The 22352-nt window shown below is 42.2% G+C and overlaps 1 protein-coding gene across 1 annotated transcript; it reads left to right on the top strand.

Moving 5' to 3' along the window:
* Positions 1 to 650: 650 nt before the first annotated feature.
* On the top strand, positions 651 to 15574 carry Plrg1 (pleiotropic regulator 1). The gene is made up of 15 exons (XM_006985314.4): positions 651 to 791; positions 2164 to 2270; positions 3642 to 3784; positions 4341 to 4394; positions 4877 to 4967; positions 5558 to 5645; positions 8579 to 8680; positions 9557 to 9649; positions 10911 to 11060; positions 11248 to 11349; positions 12067 to 12169; positions 12936 to 13044; positions 13846 to 13985; positions 14468 to 14661; positions 15382 to 15574. The coding sequence occupies exons 1-15, from the start codon at positions 783 to 785 to the stop codon at positions 15439 to 15441; spliced, it is 1545 nt and encodes a 514-aa protein (XP_006985376.1). The 5' UTR covers positions 651 to 782; the 3' UTR covers positions 15442 to 15574.
* The last annotated feature ends 6778 nt before the right edge of the window (positions 15575 to 22352 follow it).

Genomic DNA, 22352 nt, shown 5'->3' on the forward strand with positions numbered 1-22352 from the left:
AGAGCACTGATTCTCATCGCTCTATTAGTGCTACGTTTTCACTCTTCTCAAAGTACTCGCAGTATTCTCTGAGGACGGATCATGGAACTTAATCACGGTTCAGGAAGATGTAGGATCAGTGAGAATGTCTTATTTAAGATTGCAAATACCAACTACATCAATTTGGGAAACATTTGAAAACGACAGATCATAAACCACAGATTATACCTGGGAAAACCTAAAACTTCAATACTTTAGCATCAGGCCAAATACAATAAAAAAGTTAAGTTCGCTTTTTGCTTTTGGTTTTTCGAGACACAGGGATCGTTATCGTTTTTAAAAACTGCTTAGGATCTCTGCGTTCAGGAGCATTAAGATTCCGGGAACAGGTATCGCCCCTAAGCAAGGCTTTAAGGCTGGCGCGCTCGCTAGGATGCCGCAGGAGCCTCCGCCCTCAACCAGGGGACTCCGCCCAGCTCTGTCGAGACCCGCCCCTCCACCTGGAGACTCCGCCCACCCCACCTAAGCCCCGCCCAGCTCCTCCCCGAGGCCGCGGAGATCCCGATCTCCGCCTCGAGGCTCCGCTCAACTCCGCCTAGCTCCCGCCCTCGACCGCTAGGCCACGCCCCTCGCTCCCCCTTCCCCCTCCCCGCGCGGCGGGTGGCTAATACGCGTGCGCGGGCGGCGTCACATCCGCCGTCAGGCCCCACTCTCCGGAAGGAGTTATAGAATAGTGGCGGCGATTTCTGCGTCGATCATTCGAGTTTCTCCGCTGCTAGAGGAGCGGGCTAGGCTGCGGCGACATGGTGGAGGTAAAGTAGCACTCGGGAGTCGTTTGTCTCTGGAGCTTTGCTTTGCCCACGAACGTGCAGGATGAAAGTGCTGGGGACCGGGGGAAAGGAGCTGTGTGGCTAAGCCTGGTGGTCCCGGGATTTCGGGGCAAAAGGAAGGCCGATGACATCTGGAATCTGAGGTTCGGTCGGCGGGAAGCCCGAGAGAACCTTGCAGTCCCTGTGTGTCACTGGGAGCCGGCGCTGTCCTCGGAGGCGGGGCTTCTGATGGTCCCACTGTGGTTGGGATACTGGTCCAAGCTTACTTGTCAGTTCGACTGTTATTTGGGTTCTACCCGAGTAAAGCTTGCCCTTCTTCATTTCTTTCTGATTGTTTTTGCGTATCCCAAGCGTTTCTTAATTTCACCCACTGCATGCCAGATCCACTGCAGTCCTCCTAATCTAGCCCAGTCTCTTTGGCTGGGACTGGTGAATTAGCTTGCAGCTGGTCTAAGTGCTTATGTTTAACGAACACATTGGAGGAGTGTAGTTCAGTGGTTGAATGCTTGCCTAGCATGCACAAGGCTCTGTGTTCAGTCTGCACCACCACAAACATAAATAAAATATGAATTGGTCCTGCTTAAAACTCCTTTTTGGCCCAGTGTTACTAGAATTAAAAATGTAAGTGGTGGCAGAGGTCTGAACCTCACAGACCCTTGAAGCCTCATTTGGGGGAGCGCGGGGGGAGGGAGGAGTAGGAGACAGGGTTTCTCTGTGTAGCCCTGGCTGTCCTGGAACTCCTTCTGTAGACCAGGCTGGCCTCAAGTTCCCCTGCCTCCGCCTCTCCAGTGCAAGGATTAAAAGTGAGCCACCACTGCCCAGCCTTGAGGCCTCATTTTATACTACAGCCCACAATCCCTCAGCATTCACAGCTGTGCGGCAGTTCGGGTATTATCTGAACACCTTTGCAGTGGCATTTCCCACAGCTTGCCTCGTTCATACCTCTGTTCTGTGTTTAAGGCTGTCTTCCTCAGCTAAACCTTTCGTAATTACATTTAGCAGTTCTGACTCATCCCTTTGCTTATTTTCATAGAGCCTCCCAAAATGTGGAATTATTTTGCTTATTTTTGCCTGTTATTTCTTGAGCACTCTTCATGCCAGATACAGTGCAAGCTCAGTAAATGTTCATTAAACAAATTACAATCCTAGGCTTCGTTCAGTTACTTTTACCCAGAGCTCCAGCCAGGCAAGAGCTTTCTCATCTTCGTTGTTGACTGCTGTACTTTGTTACAGATAGTGTGGAGTATACATCGTTCTGTGTATTTAACATGTAAAGTGCATAACCATTCTAGTGTTGATTAGGATGTATGGGTCACTTGTGGTTAGATGTGTGATTTTGGTTGTTTCTTTACAGGAGGTACAGAAGCATTCCGTACACACACTGGTGTTCAGGTCATTGAAGAGGACCCATGACATGTTTGTAGCTGATAATGGGAAACCTGTGCCTTTAGATGAAGAGAGGCAAGTTTTATTCCTTTTCAGTCTCTAAAGTACTTAACATTTTACTATTGATAGAAGAGTGCAGAGAGAAGATGACTTTTAAAGGTCTTAAAAGTGGTGCAGACACTCACAGGATGCTTGGGCAATAGCAAGTGACTTTTCATCATAATATAAGTAGAGTTTGCTCATTTTTCTATTGTTTTGTCTTTTACAGTAAAAATCCTGTTAGCTAGTCATAATTTAGAAATACCCAGTGTGATGGTTTTAAGGAGAATGGCCTCCATAAGCTCATTTGTTTAAGTGGTTGGTCTCTAGTTGGTGGAACTGTTTCAGAAGGTTTAGGAGGTGTGGCTTAGTTAGAGAGGTTGTGTCACTGGGGCAGGCTGTGAGATTTCAAAAGCCCACACCATTTCCAGTTAGCCTGTTCCCATTCTCTCTCCTTGCCCCCCATCCCATGCTTGTGAATCAGTATAAGCTCTCAGCTGCTGCTCCAGCACCATGCCTGCCTGCCTGCTGTCTCAGGGTCCCCAGTATGATGGTCAAAGACTCTAACCCTCTTGAACCATGAGCCCCAAATTACTTTCTTTTGTAAATTACCTTGTTTATGGTGTTTTGTCACAGTAGGAAAGAAACTAAGATATCCAGTAGTTAGGAGCATTCAGGTTAGGGTATCTGATTTTTGATGAATCACTTTGTATGTGCTTTTGGCTTCCTGTTCTCAGAGCTTCACTGAACTGAAATTGTACTTGGCCAGTACCTCTACTCCCATACTTGCTCCTTAGTATAATGAAGACTTTTGAGGGGCATATTTGGGTTCTCACCAGCCTCATTCTGGGACTATGTTGTATGCAGTACCCTTCTTTGTCCTTTGCTTTTTCTTTTATAAGCTACTTCCCCTCATTTGCATTTATATTTAATTTATAAGGTGGCTTTTTTTTTTAAAGGTAATATAAGTACATTTCTCTTTAAAATGCTGAGCTAATTTAGTGCTTTCATTGGGTCTGACATTTTAAATAACTAGTAAAAGTGTCTATCAGATATTTAAAGATTTTTGAAAGATATATTAGTTTGTGTATGCCAATAGTTCAGTTAGACCCTTGAGGCCTCACCAAAAAAGCTTTTATGTTTATTGGGCAAACTAAGGTCCTACTTGGGTTTAATGAATACTCTATGATAGATTGTGAGAAAAAGTAAATATATATGGTGTGGAAATGCATTTTGAAATTTTGTACTTGTTAAAATATGATTTAACTTGAAAAATATCCTCCTGTATCTGTGAGTGTGAGTAAAGTATTTGTTTATGTACTTGTTTTCTGGCTGTCTGAATATTTTAATTGGTGAATATGTTTTCAGTATTTAAGGATACATTTCATGTTTATGATTTTTAAATAGTCACAAGCGGAAAATGGCAATCAAGCTTCGAAATGAGTATGGTCCTGTATTGCATATGCCTACTTCAAAAGAGAACCTTAAGGAGAAGGGACCTCAGAACGCAGCAGATTCTTATCCTCATAAACAGTATCCTGCCAATCAAGGTGAAGACCATCAGGTTTACATGTGAATTTTTTAAATAGGAAAAAAAAAATGTTTTCTTGGTTCCTCACTGGGGAAGACTTCTTATTTGTTGCTGTTACAGTGGATGTCTTGACTTGCTCATCAGAGGAGTAACTAAGATTTTTTTTTTTACTAGTAAACAGAATTCTTAAGAGATATTCAAGGTTACAATGAGTCTACAGGGAAAAAATGAAGTTTATTACTAGCCTGTGGAGAGACCATCTGTCGGGTCTATAATTCAGAAAGATGAAATTATAAGGAACAAAGAATCTTGTATTCCATGTGAAGCTATTTGCTTTGAAGAACAATCCAAGTCGTTGTCAGTGAATGGGAAAGCCTGTTTTCCCAGCACGGCTAGGTAGAAATGCATGATCTCTCTTGATTTAGTAACAGCTTACAGGCAAAATGATCAGTTCCCTTGATTTCTGAGGATTCAGTATTAGTTGGAAAGGAAAAGTCGAGTTGGTATTAATAATGCATTTTAAAAGATACTTAAATAAAGGTAAATTCACTGAATTTATTTATTTATTTTTTTAGGACAAGATGTTGAATATTTGGTGACAGGTACACATCCATATCCACCAGGACCTGGTAGGTGACAATAAGGCGGTACTAGGTCTACCCAAATGTATTATCTGTTGATTTAGACAAATGTGTAGGTACCTAAATTTAAGCATATGAGTAGGTATGGCTCAAGCAAGCACACACACACGTGTGTGTGTGTGTGTGTGTGTGTGCGTGTGTGTGTGTGTGTGTGTGTGTGTGTGTGTGTGTGTGGAGACAGGTTTAAATAACTGCTGTTTGCTCATGAACATACTGTCTGAATCAATAGAAAATTAACTTTATTCAATAGTCTTGGGTTGCTTTTAATACCAAGCTGCTTTTATTTAAATTTGAGCTATATATTAACCAGTATTTATTATGCAAAAGTTAAAAGCAAAGACAAGCTGAACTTACTCAAGATTATTATACTGTCATTGCTTAGAACTTACAGTGTGTTCTCCTCCAGTTTTGTTTTAAGTGCAAGTAATTAAGGTCCTGATAGTACTGAAAGGAACTTTTTATTTCAATAGGTGTTGCCCTGACTGCTGATACTAAGATCCAAAGAATGCCAAGTGAGTCAGCTGCACAGTCTTTAGCTGTGGCGTTGCCCAATCAGGCCAGGTACGACTGTTGTGCTTTAGTGACAAAGATTTTCGCCATTTGCAGTTGGGGTTGTTTATATGTGTACATGTAGAAGCCAGATGCTGCCCATCTGCCATGAAAAAGAATGAAAAAAGAGTGTGCGTGCGTGCGTGCGCGCGCGCGCGCGCGCGCGCCACAGTGCTTATGTGGAAATGGAAGGACCCCTTTTGGGAATTGGTTCTCTTTTTACTCCAGGTTCAGGGTTGAACTCAGGAGAGTAAGCAGATGTCCTGGCCCATGCCGTACCATCTCACTGCTCCTACCTTTATTTGTTTAGGGTCTTTCTACTGGCCTGGAACCCAGCAAGTAGGCTAGGCTGGCAGGCAGCTAGCCCTGGGGATGTGCCCATCTTGTCCCCAGTGCTGGGATCACAAGCACAGCCACCATGCTCTTTTATGTAAAGGAAGGTCCTGGGAACTGAACTCAGGCCTCATACTTACAGTAGCAAGCACTCTACCCACGAGCTCTCTCCCCGCTGGCCCACAGATTCCTAAGAGAAAGTTTCTTTATACAGACTGCATACCTGGAGAGGTGCTGAGTAATTGGTTCATGATCTTTCTCTTCTGCAGAGTTGACGCAAATCGTCCTGCGCCTGCTGGCAGTGAGTACCGACACCCCGGGGCCTCTGACCGGTCCCAGCCCTCAGCCATGAATTCTGTAAGTCTCCTGGGTCAGATAACTGCAGGTTTCTAGCTTTTGGAACATGAGTCTTTCCTTTCCTTGATCTTAAAAGTCTTACCTGGATACTGAAATCAGTACGGTCCTGAGATTCGCTAATAAAAATAGCAGCCTGAGGTAGATAGTCCTTAACATTTCATAGCCCTAAAAACGTAGTTTTGATAAATTTCTTTTTTTTTTTTTTTTTTTTTTTTTTTTTTTTTTTTTTTAAGAATCCAAGCTCCTATTACTTCTCTGTCTACTTAACAGTATACATGTAGGGTTTTAGTGAAGACACTGTGATCTTGGTATTTACTACTCACTCTCAGAAGAACAAGGGTAGGGCTGGGGACATGGTTCAGTCAGGTAAGAGCTCCGGCTGTGTGCAAGCACAATGCCATGGAAAAACTGTGTGTGCCTGTGTCACCTGTAACACCAGCATTTGGGGGCGGGGGGGAGTCTCTTGAGCTCAGCGGCCAGCCAGCTTAGCCTAAAAGTGAAGCCTAAAAGTTAAAAGCAGTTAACTTTTAGCTAACCTAAAAGTTAGCTGCAGGTTCATGTGGTCGAGAGTGATGATGATAGAGTGAACACCTGACATTTGCTGGCCTCCACAAGCACACACCTGTATATACATGTGCCACATGTGTGCACATGCACACAAGATAGTTAAATTTTAAGAAAATCTTTTTATAGTATTAAGGTATGTTTCATCTTGAACAATGTCAGTTCTTGGGTTCTTATATTGCTTTTATTGCTGCCAGTGAGTGAATCAGTTTATTTTTATTTTTTTTTAACTTACTTTTCCTTACTGTAGTTACTGGGGATGTATTACGCTAACACCCAACATATACACACACAATACAAAGAATGTGACCTGAACCTTGTATGGGTTTATGTTACTATGGACATATGCTGGTGATGTGGGTTGGTGTATGATTACAGTTGACTGCTATCGGTTTGGTGACATCTATGTGCTGTGCAGCCCCTTGAAATGAGTACAGGCTTTCCTTGCACAGTGATAGAGCTCATTTGGCAGACCACATTTCAGAGCAGGTCTGCTCAGGCCTTCTGCCTCCTTAGGCAGGTATAGCTTAAGTTTCTTCAGGATAGGGTCTCAGGTATTCTGTGTAGCTGAGCTAACCTTGAACTCCTGATCCTGCTACTTCCACCTCCTGAGTTCCTGAATTGCAAGCTGGAGATAAACCCAGATCTTCATGCATGCTAGGCAGGCAGTCTCCCAATTAAGCTACATCCTTTGGCCCAGTTTACACCTCCTAAGGGTAGAATTTCATAGCTTTCAATATGGTTTTGGATTAATGGAGTGATACTAATGGTAGATTCTTTAGGTTGTGCATTCTTTATTAAGTGCTTGGACTTCGACTGTTTCAGATTAGATTTAGATTTAGACTTTTTGCTTGGAATATTGACATACACGTTTTAAAATTAATTCCATGTGTTCTTTGACGTTTTATACATCTAAAAAAGATGCATTCTGATTACTCTCACCTTACACCCCTTCACTTTCCCACTTCCATGCCTTTATGTTTTGTTTAGTGACCCACTGGGTTTAGCCAGGCTGTGTGTAGACCTTGGGTTTGGAACTGTCTATTTGAGCTTGATGGACTTAGCAATGGGGACACACCTGAAGATAATGACCCCTTCTCTCCCAAAAATCTCAGTCGTCAGTAGTTCAGCAGGGCGGGGTAGGCCCATGTGCCTCTCCCTCTGCACACCTGATTGTTGATGGGACTGGTCTTGTGTAGGCCCCGTGCAGGTTCCTCAGCTGCTCCAAGTTCAGGATTGCAGCAGCTGTGTTAGGCTCAGGAGGTGGCATCGCTCAGCCCATCCCCCTATCTTCTGGCTCTTGGACCCTTCCCACTTCCTCTTCTGCAGTGTTCACTGAGCCTTAGAGGAGGTGGTGTAAATGTCTCGGTTAGAGCTGAGCACTCCCCTGTCACTTGTTCTCAGAACCTTCACAGCCATGAATCTCTGCATTTATGATTGTTACCTGCAAAGAGAAATTGCTCTCATTAGGGCTAGGAGTAGCATTTGTCTATGAGTATACAGATGGATATTGAGATTTCCTAGCCGTATGTTTTTGACTAGGTTTATAGTACCATGTATGGGTTCCCTTCTGTCCAGCAGGCCTCAAATCCAAGCAAAGAGCAATTGATTACTGCTATAACAGTAATGGCACTAGTATACGAATGGGCACATCTTGCCTAACTAGTTGGTATTGAAGTTCACAGAGGTCAAAGGTGGGCAGGACCATTGATGCTTTTTCTCCGTTGAGAGCCTGCGCCGCACCTTCCAGGTCTGTGAAAGCTGGGTAATAGGGAGAGTTCCCATTTCAGTTCCAGCTTGGTTTCTCTGTGTCTTGCAACCCAGGTGTGTGGTGTCTTTAGCAATAGGGTCTTAACAGCTAGTTCTGGTGGGCAATATATTTGCATATATATTAGCTATTATGCACTCAATCTGAAATCTAAATTAGGCTTGGATATTGGAGCATTTGAAAGTTTAAACTTCTGGGTTAAGAGTGCTCAGCCTTTATCAGCTAGTACATATTTTAAAATAATTATTATAAGGTGGAGAGAAAAAGGAGAGTTACCAAGTTTTTGCCTAAAGTTGGTCAATTAGGGGTTGGTTCAGTTGGGTTTTGAACTCCACAGTGATGTCTGCTCAGAGAGCAGAATGCTCTCTGTCTGCCTCAGTTGTTTTTTGCTTTCTTTTTAAATGTATGGAACATACAGAGTTCTGAGGAAGCTTTATAATTTTTTTTTTAAGTAAAGAAAAGGTATTTTAGGTATCTTCCTCTTTAGTTAATGAAAAAACAAAACAAAACAAAGCAACTTTCAAATACCCTCTTTTGAATAAGTGGCCTGAAACTTTCAGTATGATAGCCGTAATAGTTGTGTGATCTGTCCCATATGTAGATGATTATGGAGGCCGGCAATACCAAGAACTCTGCATTAATGGCTAAAAAAGCCCCTACGATGCCCAAACCCCAGTGGCACCCACCGTGGAAACTCTACAGGGTAAGTGGATCTGCATTTCTTTCTGCCTCGGGCACAGTAAGGACTTCCCATCAGCCAGGAGTGAGCTTGGGAAGTTAGGGAATGACCTGAGGTGCGTGGGCTTGGGCCCTTTGCTGAGATGTCAGGAGCGGGTCCCAAGTGCAACTGCATGCTGTCTTCTATAAAATACAGTATAAGGTATTGGTGGGAGATACTAAATGTGGAGAGCAGATGATTAAGAAAGAGAAGTGTTGACTGTGACAGTGAAGGAGAAGATTCCTTAGAAAGATGTTTCTTTGGCCAGTGATCCCTCCAGCTGTAATAAATTATAAGATGACTCAAAATACATCAGTTCAAAAATAAAATATGAGGTAGGGAATGAGATAGCCAGCATAATTGTTTTTCAGACACTGTACCATCTGTACTTGATGTGTGGGTCTAGTGAATGTAATAGATAGAGATTTGAGTGACCACTGCCATCATCAGGATCCCCCTCACAGAGCACCCTGTGCTGTTGCAGTTGCGCACTCTTCTACTCCTGGCCACTGCTGATCCCTTTGCTGTTATTATACGTGCATCTTTTGTTGTTGTTAACTGTGCCATGAAATTCAAAGTGCATGGTAGATGTTTCTTGCGAGTGGTGTCCTTCATTGGATGATTTTGAGATAAATTGATTCCTTTTTATTGGTTAGTAGTATTCAATTGTATAGATGTACCCAATTTCAGCATTCATTCACTGATTGAAAAGAAGTTAAGTTTTCTCACTCTAAAATCTATAATTGTCAATTTTTTAGAACTAATTTGAAGATGATGCAGTTCAAATCCAGGTTGTGGTTAAAATTGGGTGCATTTTAAATCATGTATGGATGAGTGCTCACTTCACTCCTTGTTACATAGGTGATCAGTGGGCATCTTGGCTGGGTTCGGTGTATCGCTGTGGAACCTGGAAATCAGTGGTTTGTTACTGGATCTGCTGACAGAACTATAAAGGTAATAAGGAAGAGGTTGGGTTTGTTTCTTAAGTTACTCCTACAGAAGAATTGATGTTGTAGGTTCTCTTTACGATGGCTGCATGCAGTAGAATTTACTGTCAAAACTAGTAACGATGCCTGTTTGCATTCCCATTGGTTTTGTAAGCGTGTTAATGGCCTCCCGTTAGTTCTGTGTAACTGTTACTGAAGGAAGTTTTCACCCTGTGATTACAGAATGAAAGCGTAGTTCTCTAGAGATGTAGTGGAAAGTAGTGCAAGACAGCCTAGAGTCGTCCACCATGCCCCCACTCTTAGACCCTCGGGCGGGTTCCTTTTAGTGTGTCGTGTGTCTGTGTTGATGTGCCCGTGTGTCTACGGCCAACCCTTTCTCTGTGTGTACATGTGTATGTCCTGTAAGAGTCAGTTTCTTCTTTTGCTGATGTTTGGAGACTGGGTTTCTCTGTGTAGCTTTGGCTGTCCTGGATCTCGCTCTGTAGACCAGGCTGGCCTCTAACTCACAGAGACCCTCCTGCCTCTGCTTCCCGCTTGCTGGGATTAAAGACGGGCACCACCATGCCTGGCAAAAGTCCTCATTTTTTTATTTTTGAGTTTTGTTTTTCTTTAGAGCATTTCTTATGAAAAATTCAGTATTTTAAATAGGTAGAATGTGCAGGTCATTCTATAACCTGTTTCTTATTGTTCAACATTACAATTCTAGTGTGATAATTTTCACTGGGATAAGCCTGCATTCCTTTTACACAGGCTGCTTTTTGTGTATTGTATTTTTGTTTTGATAGATTGTCATACTACAAATGTTCGGTCTCATGTCTTTGAGCTGGTATGGAAAGTGCAAATTTCTTTTAGTGATATCTTTTAAAGATAGTGAGCTGATTGTTGGTCTTGTGCTGACCGCATAGCTTTTCAGAAGAGTGCACTTAACATGAACACTTGAAATGGACAGACACCTAGAAATGCAGTGAGGCTGAACACTTTTATCTTCAGTACTTTTCTGGGTTAAACTGTTCCCTGAGGTACGGTTAATGCTGTGTTGTTGATATTTTCATCATCAGCAAATCTTTTTATGTATTGGGAGTATTAACCTTGTCACCTTCTGCAAACACCCAGTTTGAATGTGCCTTTTGTTCTGCTCCTATTTAGAGAAGAATCAATGTAAAGAGTCTTAGTTCTCATATGTGCATACATTTAGTGTTATGTCAGTGTTCTGAGATTTTTGGGGGAGTGAGTAGCCAGTGTAAAGAAAAACAATTATTTGATTTCAGATTTGGGACTTGGCTAGTGGCAAATTAAAGCTGTCGCTGACTGGCCACATCAGTACGGTGCGTGGTGTGATCGTGAGCACGAGGAGCCCTTACCTGTTCTCTTGTGGAGAAGACAAACAAGTGAAGTGCTGGGATCTTGAATATAACAAGGTAAGCTGGGAGCCAAGGCCTTCAAACAGCATGAGCTGCTGTTGATTGTCTGTTTACCTATGCTGCTGGGATGGAATCCAGGGCCTTGGCAAGCTAGGCTAGCTCCCTGCCTTGGAGCTGTGTCCCCAGACTCCACTGTTGATCTTCCTAATTTTAGAAATTGTAACTTTTCTGCTCTCATCTTTAGGTTATACGACACTATCATGGCCACCTAAGTGCAGTGTATGGTCTGGATTTGCATCCAACAATCGATGTCCTGGTGACTTGTAGTCGAGACTCAACTGCACGGGTGAGTGAGATGTAGCTCTGGGCTTGTTGTCGGTGTCTTGTATCTTCTCGTATGCAAACCTGATATTAGCGTGTTATTTTCCTCATAAAGAACAATAAATTCTTGATTCATCATAACCTGGTCTCTCGGGATTCATGACTTGTATGTTTGTTCAGTCTCACCCTTCAGTTCTGTGTTTCCTGTTAATTTGCCCTGCCCCTGAATTGTGACAGCCTCATGTTCTTCGCCAGTGGTTCCCAACCTTCGAGCCGTGATCCCTTTGGGGGTGGAACGACCTTTTCACAGGGGTCACTTAAGACCATCCTGCATATGAATATGATAACTAGGAATCATACTTACACAGTGATTCATAACAGTAGCAAAATTACAGTTAGCAAATAGCACCAAGAATAATTTTGTGGTTGGTGGTGACTGCAACCTGAGGAACTGTTTCAAAGCATTGGGAAGCTTGAGAACTGCTGCTCTAGGCTGTCACAGTCACTGTCCATTAGCTGTTTAATTCCCTAATCCCAGTGTGGGACTAAAGCCGATAGATTAGTATCCTCATCTTTGAACTCCTGCCTTCCTTGGCCTCTGTCCTTCCCTATAGCACATGGATCATTGTCCTCCATTTATGCATTCTCTTCCTTATGTTCAGACACCCTGGTCTGGCAGACTTAGAGCTATCAGATATGAATACCTGTTCTTTTTCATAGTACGTTGATTATATTTTTACAGATCTGGGATGTGAGAACTAAAGCCAGTGTACACACTTTGTCTGGACACACAAATGCAGTTGCTACTGTGAGATGCCAAGCTGCAGAACCACAGATTATTACTGGTATGATCTGTTTCTCTACCCTGCTGCCTATCATACCGGCTGCATCACCATTCTGCATCTGCGCTGTGGCTCCTCCACCTCCTGCCTTGTGTTGTGTTCTAGTGTCACTCTGTGTTTCAATCATGGACACTGGAAATTAGGATTGCAAGATTTTTTTTCTTGGGCTTTTTATATATTGTAGAATGTGTCAGGTACTATAAAAGCTGTCTGCAAAACTGCTGTTAGATACAGTCAAGTGTCGTTCTAGAGTGTCATGACTATCATTCTAGGGAATTAAAGTTAGAAAATACCCTGCCACCAATCACTTCAGAACTGGTATGAGTCTTACTTAAATGACAGTGAACTTTACTGTGACTGGAAATTAATTCTGTCACTTGGTTTGTTTTGTTAACTAGAAATATTAAGGGGAAACAATTCAGTACCTTTTGTCCACATAGGTTAGAATAGTGTCAGGTCCCCTGGAGCTGGAGTTACAGATGGTTGTGATCACTGTGTGGATGCTGGGAAACAAAAACCCAGATTAAGAAGTGCTCTTTACCACTAAACCATCTCTCTAGTGCCTCAGTTGGGCATTTTAAAAAGAAGAAAATATAAAAATAATACTAGTTTTAGAACTTTGAGGATATTATTCACAGTGGTAGGACTTCTACTTAGTGTGTGTATATGTATAGAGGAGTGCTTTATGATTACTGTACTTTAACTTGTGGATTCTGTCCTTGTCTGTCTCTCTCCTCTCTCTGCCTGTGCATGTGTGTCTTCATTACAGGAAGTCATGATACCACAATACGATTATGGGATCTGGTGGCTGGGAAGACAAGAGTGACATTGACGAATCATAAGAAATCGGTCAGGGCTGTGGTCTTACATCCACGACAGTAAGTGTGTTTTGCTCATTAGCTTTTCCTTCTCCATGTCTTAGTGAAATTCTAACACCAGGACTGCTATTGTAGTCTTGCAGCCTGGGCTGCAGATGGACAGGCTTGCTTTAATTTTCTGTTGGTGCTATTTTATTTCATGCTCTGTATAGAATGAAGGAGAAAGTCCCTCTACATAGTGACAAGTAAGACCAAGTCATGATTAAAACTGCATGTCAGAGTAGGAGGTAATAGTGGCTGACTATGTTTAGGACATAGAGGGCAATGGACATACTTTTCACCTGTCAGAGATTGTGCCGTATGTGCTGTCGTGTAACATCTGAGATAGACAGAATAGTTTAATCCTTAAGGAGGAAGTTAATGGACAGGAGGGGACAGATGGAAGAAGAGCCATCAACAATGAAGTCATGATTCCCAGAGAAGACAAGCATAAAGTCACAAGCTGTTACCAGATCAGGCCATCACTAACCACCCTCTTCTGGACCCTCTCCTTCCTTCTCTCCCTTTCTTCAAAATTGTCGGGGAGTTTTTTTGGCCATTGAATGTGTACATTTGTTGTGTTAATTAGGTGTAGAACACTGAAGAAATGAAAACATTATTCTGGGATTTAAAATGCATTTCAGTAGTTTGAAAGGCTGGTAGAACTTGGAATGGAGATACTGATGATTTTGCACCTCGATGGACTTAACATTGTAATGAAGCTGTCTGGACCAGTGAGCAGATGGGAATTTTTCCAAGCTGGGAGATTTTTTGATGCAGTGTACTTTCCCATTAATTCTTGTCAATCAATCTTTGTTCCAGTTACACATTTGCGTCTGGATCTCCAGATAACATAAAGCAATGGAAATTCCCTGATGGAGGTTTCATTCAAAATCTCTCTGGTCATAATGCAATTATTAACACACTGGCAGTGAATGCTGACGGAGTACTTGTATCTGGAGGTAAAGCAAGGTTTTTATGGGGTGTTGAGTTTCCCTTTTGTTGAAGTGGGTGAGTTAGTGTAGTTCCTACAGTATCACACCTATGTTGTAGTGGTACTCACTTGGCTAGGGTGTATGTGCCTATTCATAATGTGTTGATAATCCATGTAGCATGTTGCATAGTTTAGTCCTCTTTGAATTTGAATTACCTTTGATAAAGGTAAGGAAGGATTTATGCTAGGAATTGTCCCAGTTTGGCTGGATTGTCAAATGTTATGGTGTCTTTTAAGGTCTATAGTTCTGAACTAAACATAAACAAAAGTAAATAACGCCTTATTAGGCAATTTGAGTGAGTGAGTGAGTGAGTGAGTGAGTGAGTGTGTGAGTGTGTGTGTGTGTGTGTGTGTGTGTGTGTGTGTGTGTGTGTTCTATGTCTTTGTACTGCTCATTGGTCGTCTGAGCTGTTGAATGGATAGAAATCTAACCACGTCTTTCCTTCACAGCTGACAATGGCACTATGCACCTTTGGGACTGGAGAACTGGCTACAATTTTCAACGAGTGCATGCAGCTGTACAACCTGGGTCTTTGGACAGTGAATCGGGAATATTTGCTTGTGCTTTTGATCAGTCAGAAAGTCGGTTACTAACAGCCGAAGCTGATAAAACCATTAAAGTTTACAGAGAGGATGAGACCGCGGTAGGTGCTCAGTTTCCTTGTATGTTTCTTCCAGTTTTTTAAGTTTAATTGTATGTTTTGTATTTGGAGACAGGGCTGCACATTGTATCTCTGGCTAGCCTGGAACTCACTTTGTAGCACAAGTTGACTTAAGCTTGAAGCAGTCTTCCTGCCTCTGCCTCCCAGATACTTGGGATTGTGGACATGAGCCACCACGCCAGTTTTTACATGCCTTTTAAAGTAAAAGAACTGTCATGCCAATTTAGCAAGGATCTCTTACTTGGTTGCTAGAAAGCAAAGGACTCATTACAGTACTAAGGGATTTGTCACCTGTATAGTGATTGGCTTGGGGCTTCTGTGTGGTTGCATTGTTGCTGATGGTTCCATTGTTACACTATGTTTAAAATCTAGTTCTTTCTCAATACAGTTACTGGAAAATGATACCTTAATAATAGTAGCAAAATAATAGACTGCTATGGAAATGAAATCTGGAATCACGGCATTGGTGTTGCTGTGATATCTAAAAGAAATCTGACTTGAAGTGATAGCACAACTGAATGTGTGATAGATCCACTCATCCTTTATTAAGCTTGGAGAATGCCAGAAGTTTGTCAGCTGTTTCTAACATCCTCAAAGATCCATTAAGCATGTCCTGCCAAGTGTGATTTAGCAAAGACAAGGTCTTTTTTTGAAAGGAAACAAATTAATAAAATAACACTTCGCTTACTGTTCTCTTTTTAGACAGAAGAAACTCACCCAGTCAGCTGGAAACCAGAAATTATCAAGAGAAAGCGATTTTAGTGGGCACTGGCTTCACAGTTGTCCTTTTGTTCATAGCTTGGCATTGATGAGGATGTCCAGACATGTATGGAAGCTCACTGCGGAAGTCATTGCTGCTTTGTATTTTACAATAAACTGCTCCCTGTGCCCATCACCTGTGGTTTATTCTAAAACAAACAGTTTACGGTTTAGAAGTAAGATGCAAATATCACCAATGCAGGTTTATTGACTTTTGCTGCTCTTAATACGTGCTATTTTGACAAGGCTTTATTGTTTGTTTTTATTTTATGTGTATAGTTGTTTTTGTGTATGTACATCTATGTACAGTGTGTGTGCCTGGTACTCATGAAAGCCAGAAGGCATCAGATCCCAGGAACTGGAGTTACATATGGTTCTGAGTCACCATTTTGGTGCTGGCACATGAACCTGGGTCCTCTGGAAGAGCAGCCAGTGCCCTTAACCACAGAGCCATTTCTCCAGCCTCGATTATGATAGTTTTGTTAGAAAATTCTCTTTTCAAAAGGTGTACAAAGCCAGTTGTTACGTTACAGTTACAATAAGACATTTGTGAGAGGAACACCATTTTTTTTTGTTTGTTTTGTTTTTTGGTTTATTTGTGTGTGTGTTTGTTTGAGATAGGCTTTCTCTGTATATATTCCTGGCTGTTCTGGAACTGGCTCTGTAGACCAGGCTGCCCTCGAACTCAGAGATCCACCTGCTTCTACCTTCCAAGTGCTGGGATTAAAGGCCTGCCCCACCACCATCCGGCAAGAACACCATTTTTTTTTTTTTTTTAACAGTCCTTTGAAAAAAGTCAGTGACTGATAATTTGGGATTAAAAGATTTGAGTTCTTGCTAGGCATGGTAGTGCATGCTTTTAATCCCAGCATTCAGGAGGCAGAAGCAGATAGTTCTTTGTTAGTTTGAGATACCCTGATCTATGTAGTGAGTTCCAGGTTAGCCAGGGCTACATAGACTCTGAAAAGAAAAAAATGAGCTCTTAATCTGATTTATTCCAAAGGCAGGATTGCCTGTTCTATCAAGTTCTGCGCTGTGTTCTGGTCTAGAAAAGGCAGAAGTCTGTTCTCTGAAACTTGTAGTCATAGCAGTTTGCTGTGGAAATGCTACCAGGACAGTGGTTATGGGGAGCTCAGAGACACAGGTCTTCATTCCTGGAAGGCTTGATGATGCTATTCAGCAAGAGGCATTTGAGCTGACTTTAGAGGGAGCAGGATTGTAGTTGATTAGGTTGCTTTGTTTGCCATTCTGCAGATCAAACCAGGGCCTCACAAAGAGCTGAGCAGATGTTCTGCTATGAGTCTGTACCCCCAGTCCTTAGCAAAGGGACTTTCTAAGCTAAAAATCGGGAGGACTTTAGATATGGGAACATGGGTGATGTGTGTAGGATCCAAGAATCGCCTGCTGCAGGTGATGGCCTGTGTGTTGGACGCTGAGGTGTTGAGTTTGGCCTGTGTTCTGCAGTAGGAAGACACTGGAAAGGAAACTGGAGAAAACTGGATAACAAAGACTGCAGTCTTGAGCATTTTCTAGAAAAGACCAAGTTTCTAATGCCTTTGCCTCTTGGTAAATGACTTTTAGATCTTTTGCCTTTTGAACCCCAGCTCCCCATCAGTCAAGACTTCAAGCTTTACTTCCTGTTAGGAAATGATTCCAGTTAAGGTGCACTGAATTTGAGCAATTTCAGATTCTCAAGTCCCGCCTTGCATGCTGTGGTTGGAGTGTAATTGTTACAGCCTTCAGAGAATAGTTTTCCAGGGCTGATTGGAACTATTTGGATCCTTTTTCCTATTTCATTTCTAGGAAGTTGCTTTCTATCTTGGAATAACCTGGCATGTGTACTCAAGTGCATTATACTTTTACTTTTTAATCCTTAAAACTAACCCAAATGTCCTGTCCATACAGAACTAGTTTATTAGGATTATGATCCAACATGTCTTAGTATTCTCTGAAAGGAAACACTGGATTATTAGGGCAAGGTCACCAAATATGAAGTCACATCAAATTGTTGACAGTGGCTTTGTGAGGTGAGGTAGAATTACAGGAGAATATTTAGTCTGCTTTATATATTTAAATTATTTTCAAATTTCTTAATGCATGTATTTTATAAACCAATACTAGGAAGAAAAAAAACATCCTGGAGAGACTAACATGTCTTAGCAGAAGAAAACAAAATAAGTGGTATCTAGTCTCTGTCTTAGGATTTCTATGCTGTGATGAAACACTATGACCAAAAAGCAAGTTGGAGAGGAAAGAATTTATTTGGTTTCCATTTCCATATCATGGAAGGAAGTCACCACAGGAACTCAAACAGGGCAGTGATCTGGAGGCAGGAGTGTGGTGGTATTGTATTCCCCGAAATATTGTGCACCCTAATAAACTTATCTGGGGTCAGAGAACAGAACAGCCGCTAGATATAGAGGCCAGAAAATAGTGGTACACAAGCCTTTAATCCTAGCATTCCAGAGGCAGAGATCTGCCTGGATCTCTGTGAGTTCAAGGCCACACTGGAAATAGGCATGGTTTCTCACGCCTTTAATCCCAGGAACTGCTGGCAGAAAGCCGAAAGGTATTTAAGGTGTGAGAATGAGGAACTGGAGCTGGTTAAGCTTTTGGGCTTTTGAGCAAAAGTTCAGCTGAGATCTTTTTGGATGAGAACTCAGAGGCATCCAGTCTGAGGAAACGGGATCAGCTGAGGAACTGGCGAGGTGAGGTGGCTGTGGTTTTGTTCTGCTTCTCTGGTCTTACAGCTTTAACCCCAATACCTGGCTACAGGTTTGTTTTTATTAATAAGACTTTTTAAGATTCATGCTACACAGGAGCTGATGCAGAGGCCATGAAGGGGAGCTGCTTACTGGCTTGGTCAGGTTGCTTTTTTATAGAAAACCAGGACCACCTGCCCAGGGAAGGCCCCACACAATAGGCTGGGCTCTACCCCACTGATCACTAATTAACAAATATACCCTACAACCAGATCTTAACATAGGCATTTTCTCAATTGTAGTTCCCTTCTTTCAGATAATTCTAGCTTGTGTCAAGTTGACATAAAACTAGTCAACACAGTTTCTAAATGACATTTGTACAAGAATGTACATGCCACCCAAAAAAGTTTCAAGTGGTGTGTTGAGCCCAGGTATCAACTGAAGGAATATTTTTAGAAGTGGGCCTTGTGCTGTCCTGTATTAGGTGGCAAAAGTTTTCATAAATAGCTGTCTGTTATATATGATCATAAAACTTAAAAAAAGTGTTCAGAAAAGGCTTGCCCCAAGCTGGAAGGCAGAATAGGGGTGAGGAACTGACAAATTGCTGGCACACAGCTGTTATTGGACCACCCAGCCCCCATTGTGTAAGCCAGTCTAGTAAATCCTCTTCGTGGTATGTGTTGACTTCACTGTCTGTTTCTCTAGAGAACTAGCATGGAGACATGTTCTGCATTTCATTTGCTTCATCTGAACTGTACTTGGAATGGGAACTGCCACCAAGGTTCACCTCTAAACAGGAAAGAGGAAACTTTATTTATAGGAGAGACAGAGACAGACAGAGATGAACCTAACTGGAAGCCACGGTCCTGGGAAGGGTCTGTCTTTTGTTGAATTGACAGTCAGCTCCACATCACAGAGCAGAGCATAAAAGGATAAAAGGCCAAGTTTGGGACAGACACATGCTAAATGCCAGCATTCTTTTATGTAGAATTATAGCCTAAAATGAGTCTGAATTGATTTAGATCATCTTTTTTTTTGGCATTAATATGTTGAGTGCTTCTTTTAGGGTAGGCAAACACCAAACGAAATTAGTGGTGGTAACAGCAATGTGATGTGTCGTAAAACAAGAAGTGAGTCCCACATCAGTGCCCTATCCTTGTTCTATGGGAGTGTAGAAGAAGGTTCTGGCATTCTGACCAGCTGTCAAGGACCTTCTTGGGGTTCCCTGACTTACTAAGCTTAGTGAAAGAGGAAGAGCAGGAGGAAGGACATTCTCAGAAGGTGAGAGGATGTAGCAGGTTCTGAGACTAGCCAGGGCTACCACTAAATAGAAAAAATGAGCTGTGAGTGTGGGCCGCAGAGGGAGTCAGCATGGCAGATGGTGCCCTGTTGGAGAAGGGCCCTGTGTGCTGAGCTAGGGGGTTGGTTCTTCATTTTTCTGAATAAGGGTCTGGCAGGTGGAAGTCATCCAGGGTCACCGCAATGGAGGAGAGAATGAGGCTTCAGCAGATACATATCTGAGGCCAGATTAATGGATGAGATGTCTCAGAAGTATATATAGTTGCCTTTCTGTGCCCCCAGTTACATAATCGTATGTTCAAGCAATCAGAGATTAGAAACTGCATCTGTATCAAGTATGTGCAGGCTTTCTTTTTGCCATTGTTCTCTAAATAATACATCATAACAACTGCTTATATAGCATTCACATGGCATTGGGCACTGTAAGTCATGTAGAGATAGATCACTCGAAGTACATGGGAAGACACCCACAGGCTCTATGCAAACTCTGCCTTGTTTCACATAAGGGGCTCAACCATCCTTGGTGAAGCTGGAATTGGAGGCAGCCTGTTCATAGCACATAGGTGGCAGTGTGGAGCAGAGAGTCTCGGCCTCGGAACAGTGTATAGGCCACGGCAGGAGATTCTATCACTGCTGCAGTCTTCAGACTGGTCAAACCCCTGGTGGCCAACATTCATCTCTTTTCTAGTCCTCTCACCCAGAGCCTGGGGGGGGGGGGGTTCTCTCCTAAACAAGCTGTGTCACAATTCTGTGTTCTGTTTGTCAATATACTAATGTCACACTCCAAAACTTTGAGGGAAAATGTTCTATTTTGTGAATAAAGCCTTGTGGTTTTGTGCCTCTCTCTCCCTCCCTCCCTCCCTCCCTCCCTCCCTCCCTCCCTCCCTCCCTCCCTCCCTCTCTCTCTCTCTCTCTCTCTCTCTCTCTCCCACTTTTGCTGTGCCATGTGAGTGTGAGTTTGTCACAACTTATAGAAATGCATTTAGAGATTTAAATGCCTTGTATTCTTAGCCAGTATACTTAGGATCTTCCCCTTCTCTCTCTTAGGATATCACTTGTTTTCACTGAAGAAATACACTATTTCCCTTTGTTCATGCGTTGTTACAAACACCAAGAGCCTTGATCTTTGTATTATTTCCTAAAGGCAATAGCATACAGTATAACTGTAGAGTCAACCTGCACAGCCCCACCCCTCTTCATGTGCGGTATACAGCCAGACTGTACCAGACCTTTCTTGAATTTACACTGATTTCATATTGTAATCCCTTTGAAACATGCTCTATTCTGTAAATGAATTGAGAGGCAAAAATCCTATTTCACGCAAGGGATTACATGGGACATCCTTAATGTCTGACAACATGAAAATCTGTTAAGAAAATATCCAACAATTTGAGGACATTTAAAAACAGTTCAGAAAACAGGAAAGCTTACTTGGGGATTTTCTTAAATTTTTAAAATCTATTTTGAGGTTATCCCATGGTTTGACAATAACATACTAATCATGACCTATATGAAATTGGGTCCCACAACAACATTTCTCTAAGAATGGGGGAAGGTCTAAAAGGTCTAATGAGATCCTACACCATGACTGACATTTAACACTAACTGGGGGAAGGAGTGATACACTAATTAGTTATCTATGTTCTAGAGAATAACTTCACATTCATGCTCATGCAGGTGACCTTAATTAAACTCAGAGGGTCACATCCACCAAGGCAGGAAAGAGGACCTGGGAAGAAGTGGGCTTTGGTAAGAGGGGGAGGGGTGATACGAGAGGCAATGAGAAGAGAAAACAACCAAAATTCATTATAGCCATGTATGAAATGCTCAAATAAAACATTTAAAAACACAGCATTGTTGAGCTATTATTCACCTAGAGTTCAGTTCACTCACTTCAAATACACAATTCAGCAGATTTTGGTAAACTCTCAAAGTTAAGCTATCATTACCAAAGCAGTTGTGGGACATCTGAAAAATATTTACTCACTATTTTCGTTGTGTATGTGTGTGCACTAGTGCCACAGTGCACATGGGAAGGCCAGAGGACAGCTTTGTGGTTCTCTCCTTCCACCTCCACAGATTATCAGACAGGAATTTTAATCACCAGGCTTGTTAGGCAAGCACCTTTACCTGCTGAGCCATCTCCCCAGCCTGTCAAGCATGACTAGCACCTTTCAAAGAAATTCCACAATTATTAACTACCCCTTGTAGGTGGAGTTTCTCTGTGTCTTGTCAGCCACTCCCAAATAACCACACTGAGACTTATTATTAATTATAAATGCTTGGACAATAGCTCAGGCTTGTTACTAGTTAATTCTTACATTTTAAATTAACCCATATTTCTTATTTACACTCTGCCACATGGCTTGGTACCTTTTCCCGGTATGTCAAGTTCATCTTCTTCTCTCCAAGTCTCCTCACAATTCTTAGATTCCTCCTCTTCTTTGAGCTCTCTTTTTGTCTGTAAGTCCCACCTAACCTGTACCTGTCCAGCTATTGGCCAGTCACCTTCTTTATTAAGCCAATCACCATGACATATATTCACAGTGTAAAGGAACATTCCACAATCCTTCTCTTGCCCCTATTGCTCTCTGCCTTGGTCAATCACTCATCTGTGTTTGTCACCCATAGAGATGTTGGTCTGGATTGGGCTCTTGAATATAGTCTTTCATCCCTGGCTTCTTCTGCTTGGATGACATTTTCAAGGTTCATCCACTTTGATGCATGCTTCACAGAACACTCCTTTTTACTGCTAACACTGTGCCCTTGTGTGCCATGTGCCTCTCCACCCATTATTTGGTGGATTTTGAGTGAATAGACTTTTATACATTAACATAAACCACATAATAAACATTTGCTAGATGGTTTTTGATGCATTTAGAGGAAAGACTCTATTTTCAACTCCTAATTTGT

This window comes from Peromyscus maniculatus, chromosome 6, assembly GCF_049852395.1.
Source record: "Peromyscus maniculatus bairdii isolate BWxNUB_F1_BW_parent chromosome 6, HU_Pman_BW_mat_3.1, whole genome shotgun sequence".
Classification (NCBI taxonomy): domain Eukaryota; kingdom Metazoa; phylum Chordata; class Mammalia; order Rodentia; family Cricetidae; genus Peromyscus; species Peromyscus maniculatus.

Bases quoted from the DNA above. Each gene is read 5' to 3' on its own strand.
- Plrg1 (XM_006985314.4), top strand. The intron at 9,650-10,910 runs GTAATAAGGAAG...ATTTGATTTCAG, and splicing joins CTGCTGACAGAACTATAAAG to ATTTGGGACTTGGCTAGTGG. The intron at 11,061-11,247 runs GTAAGCTGGGAG...TCTCATCTTTAG, and splicing joins GGGATCTTGAATATAACAAG to GTTATACGACACTATCATGG.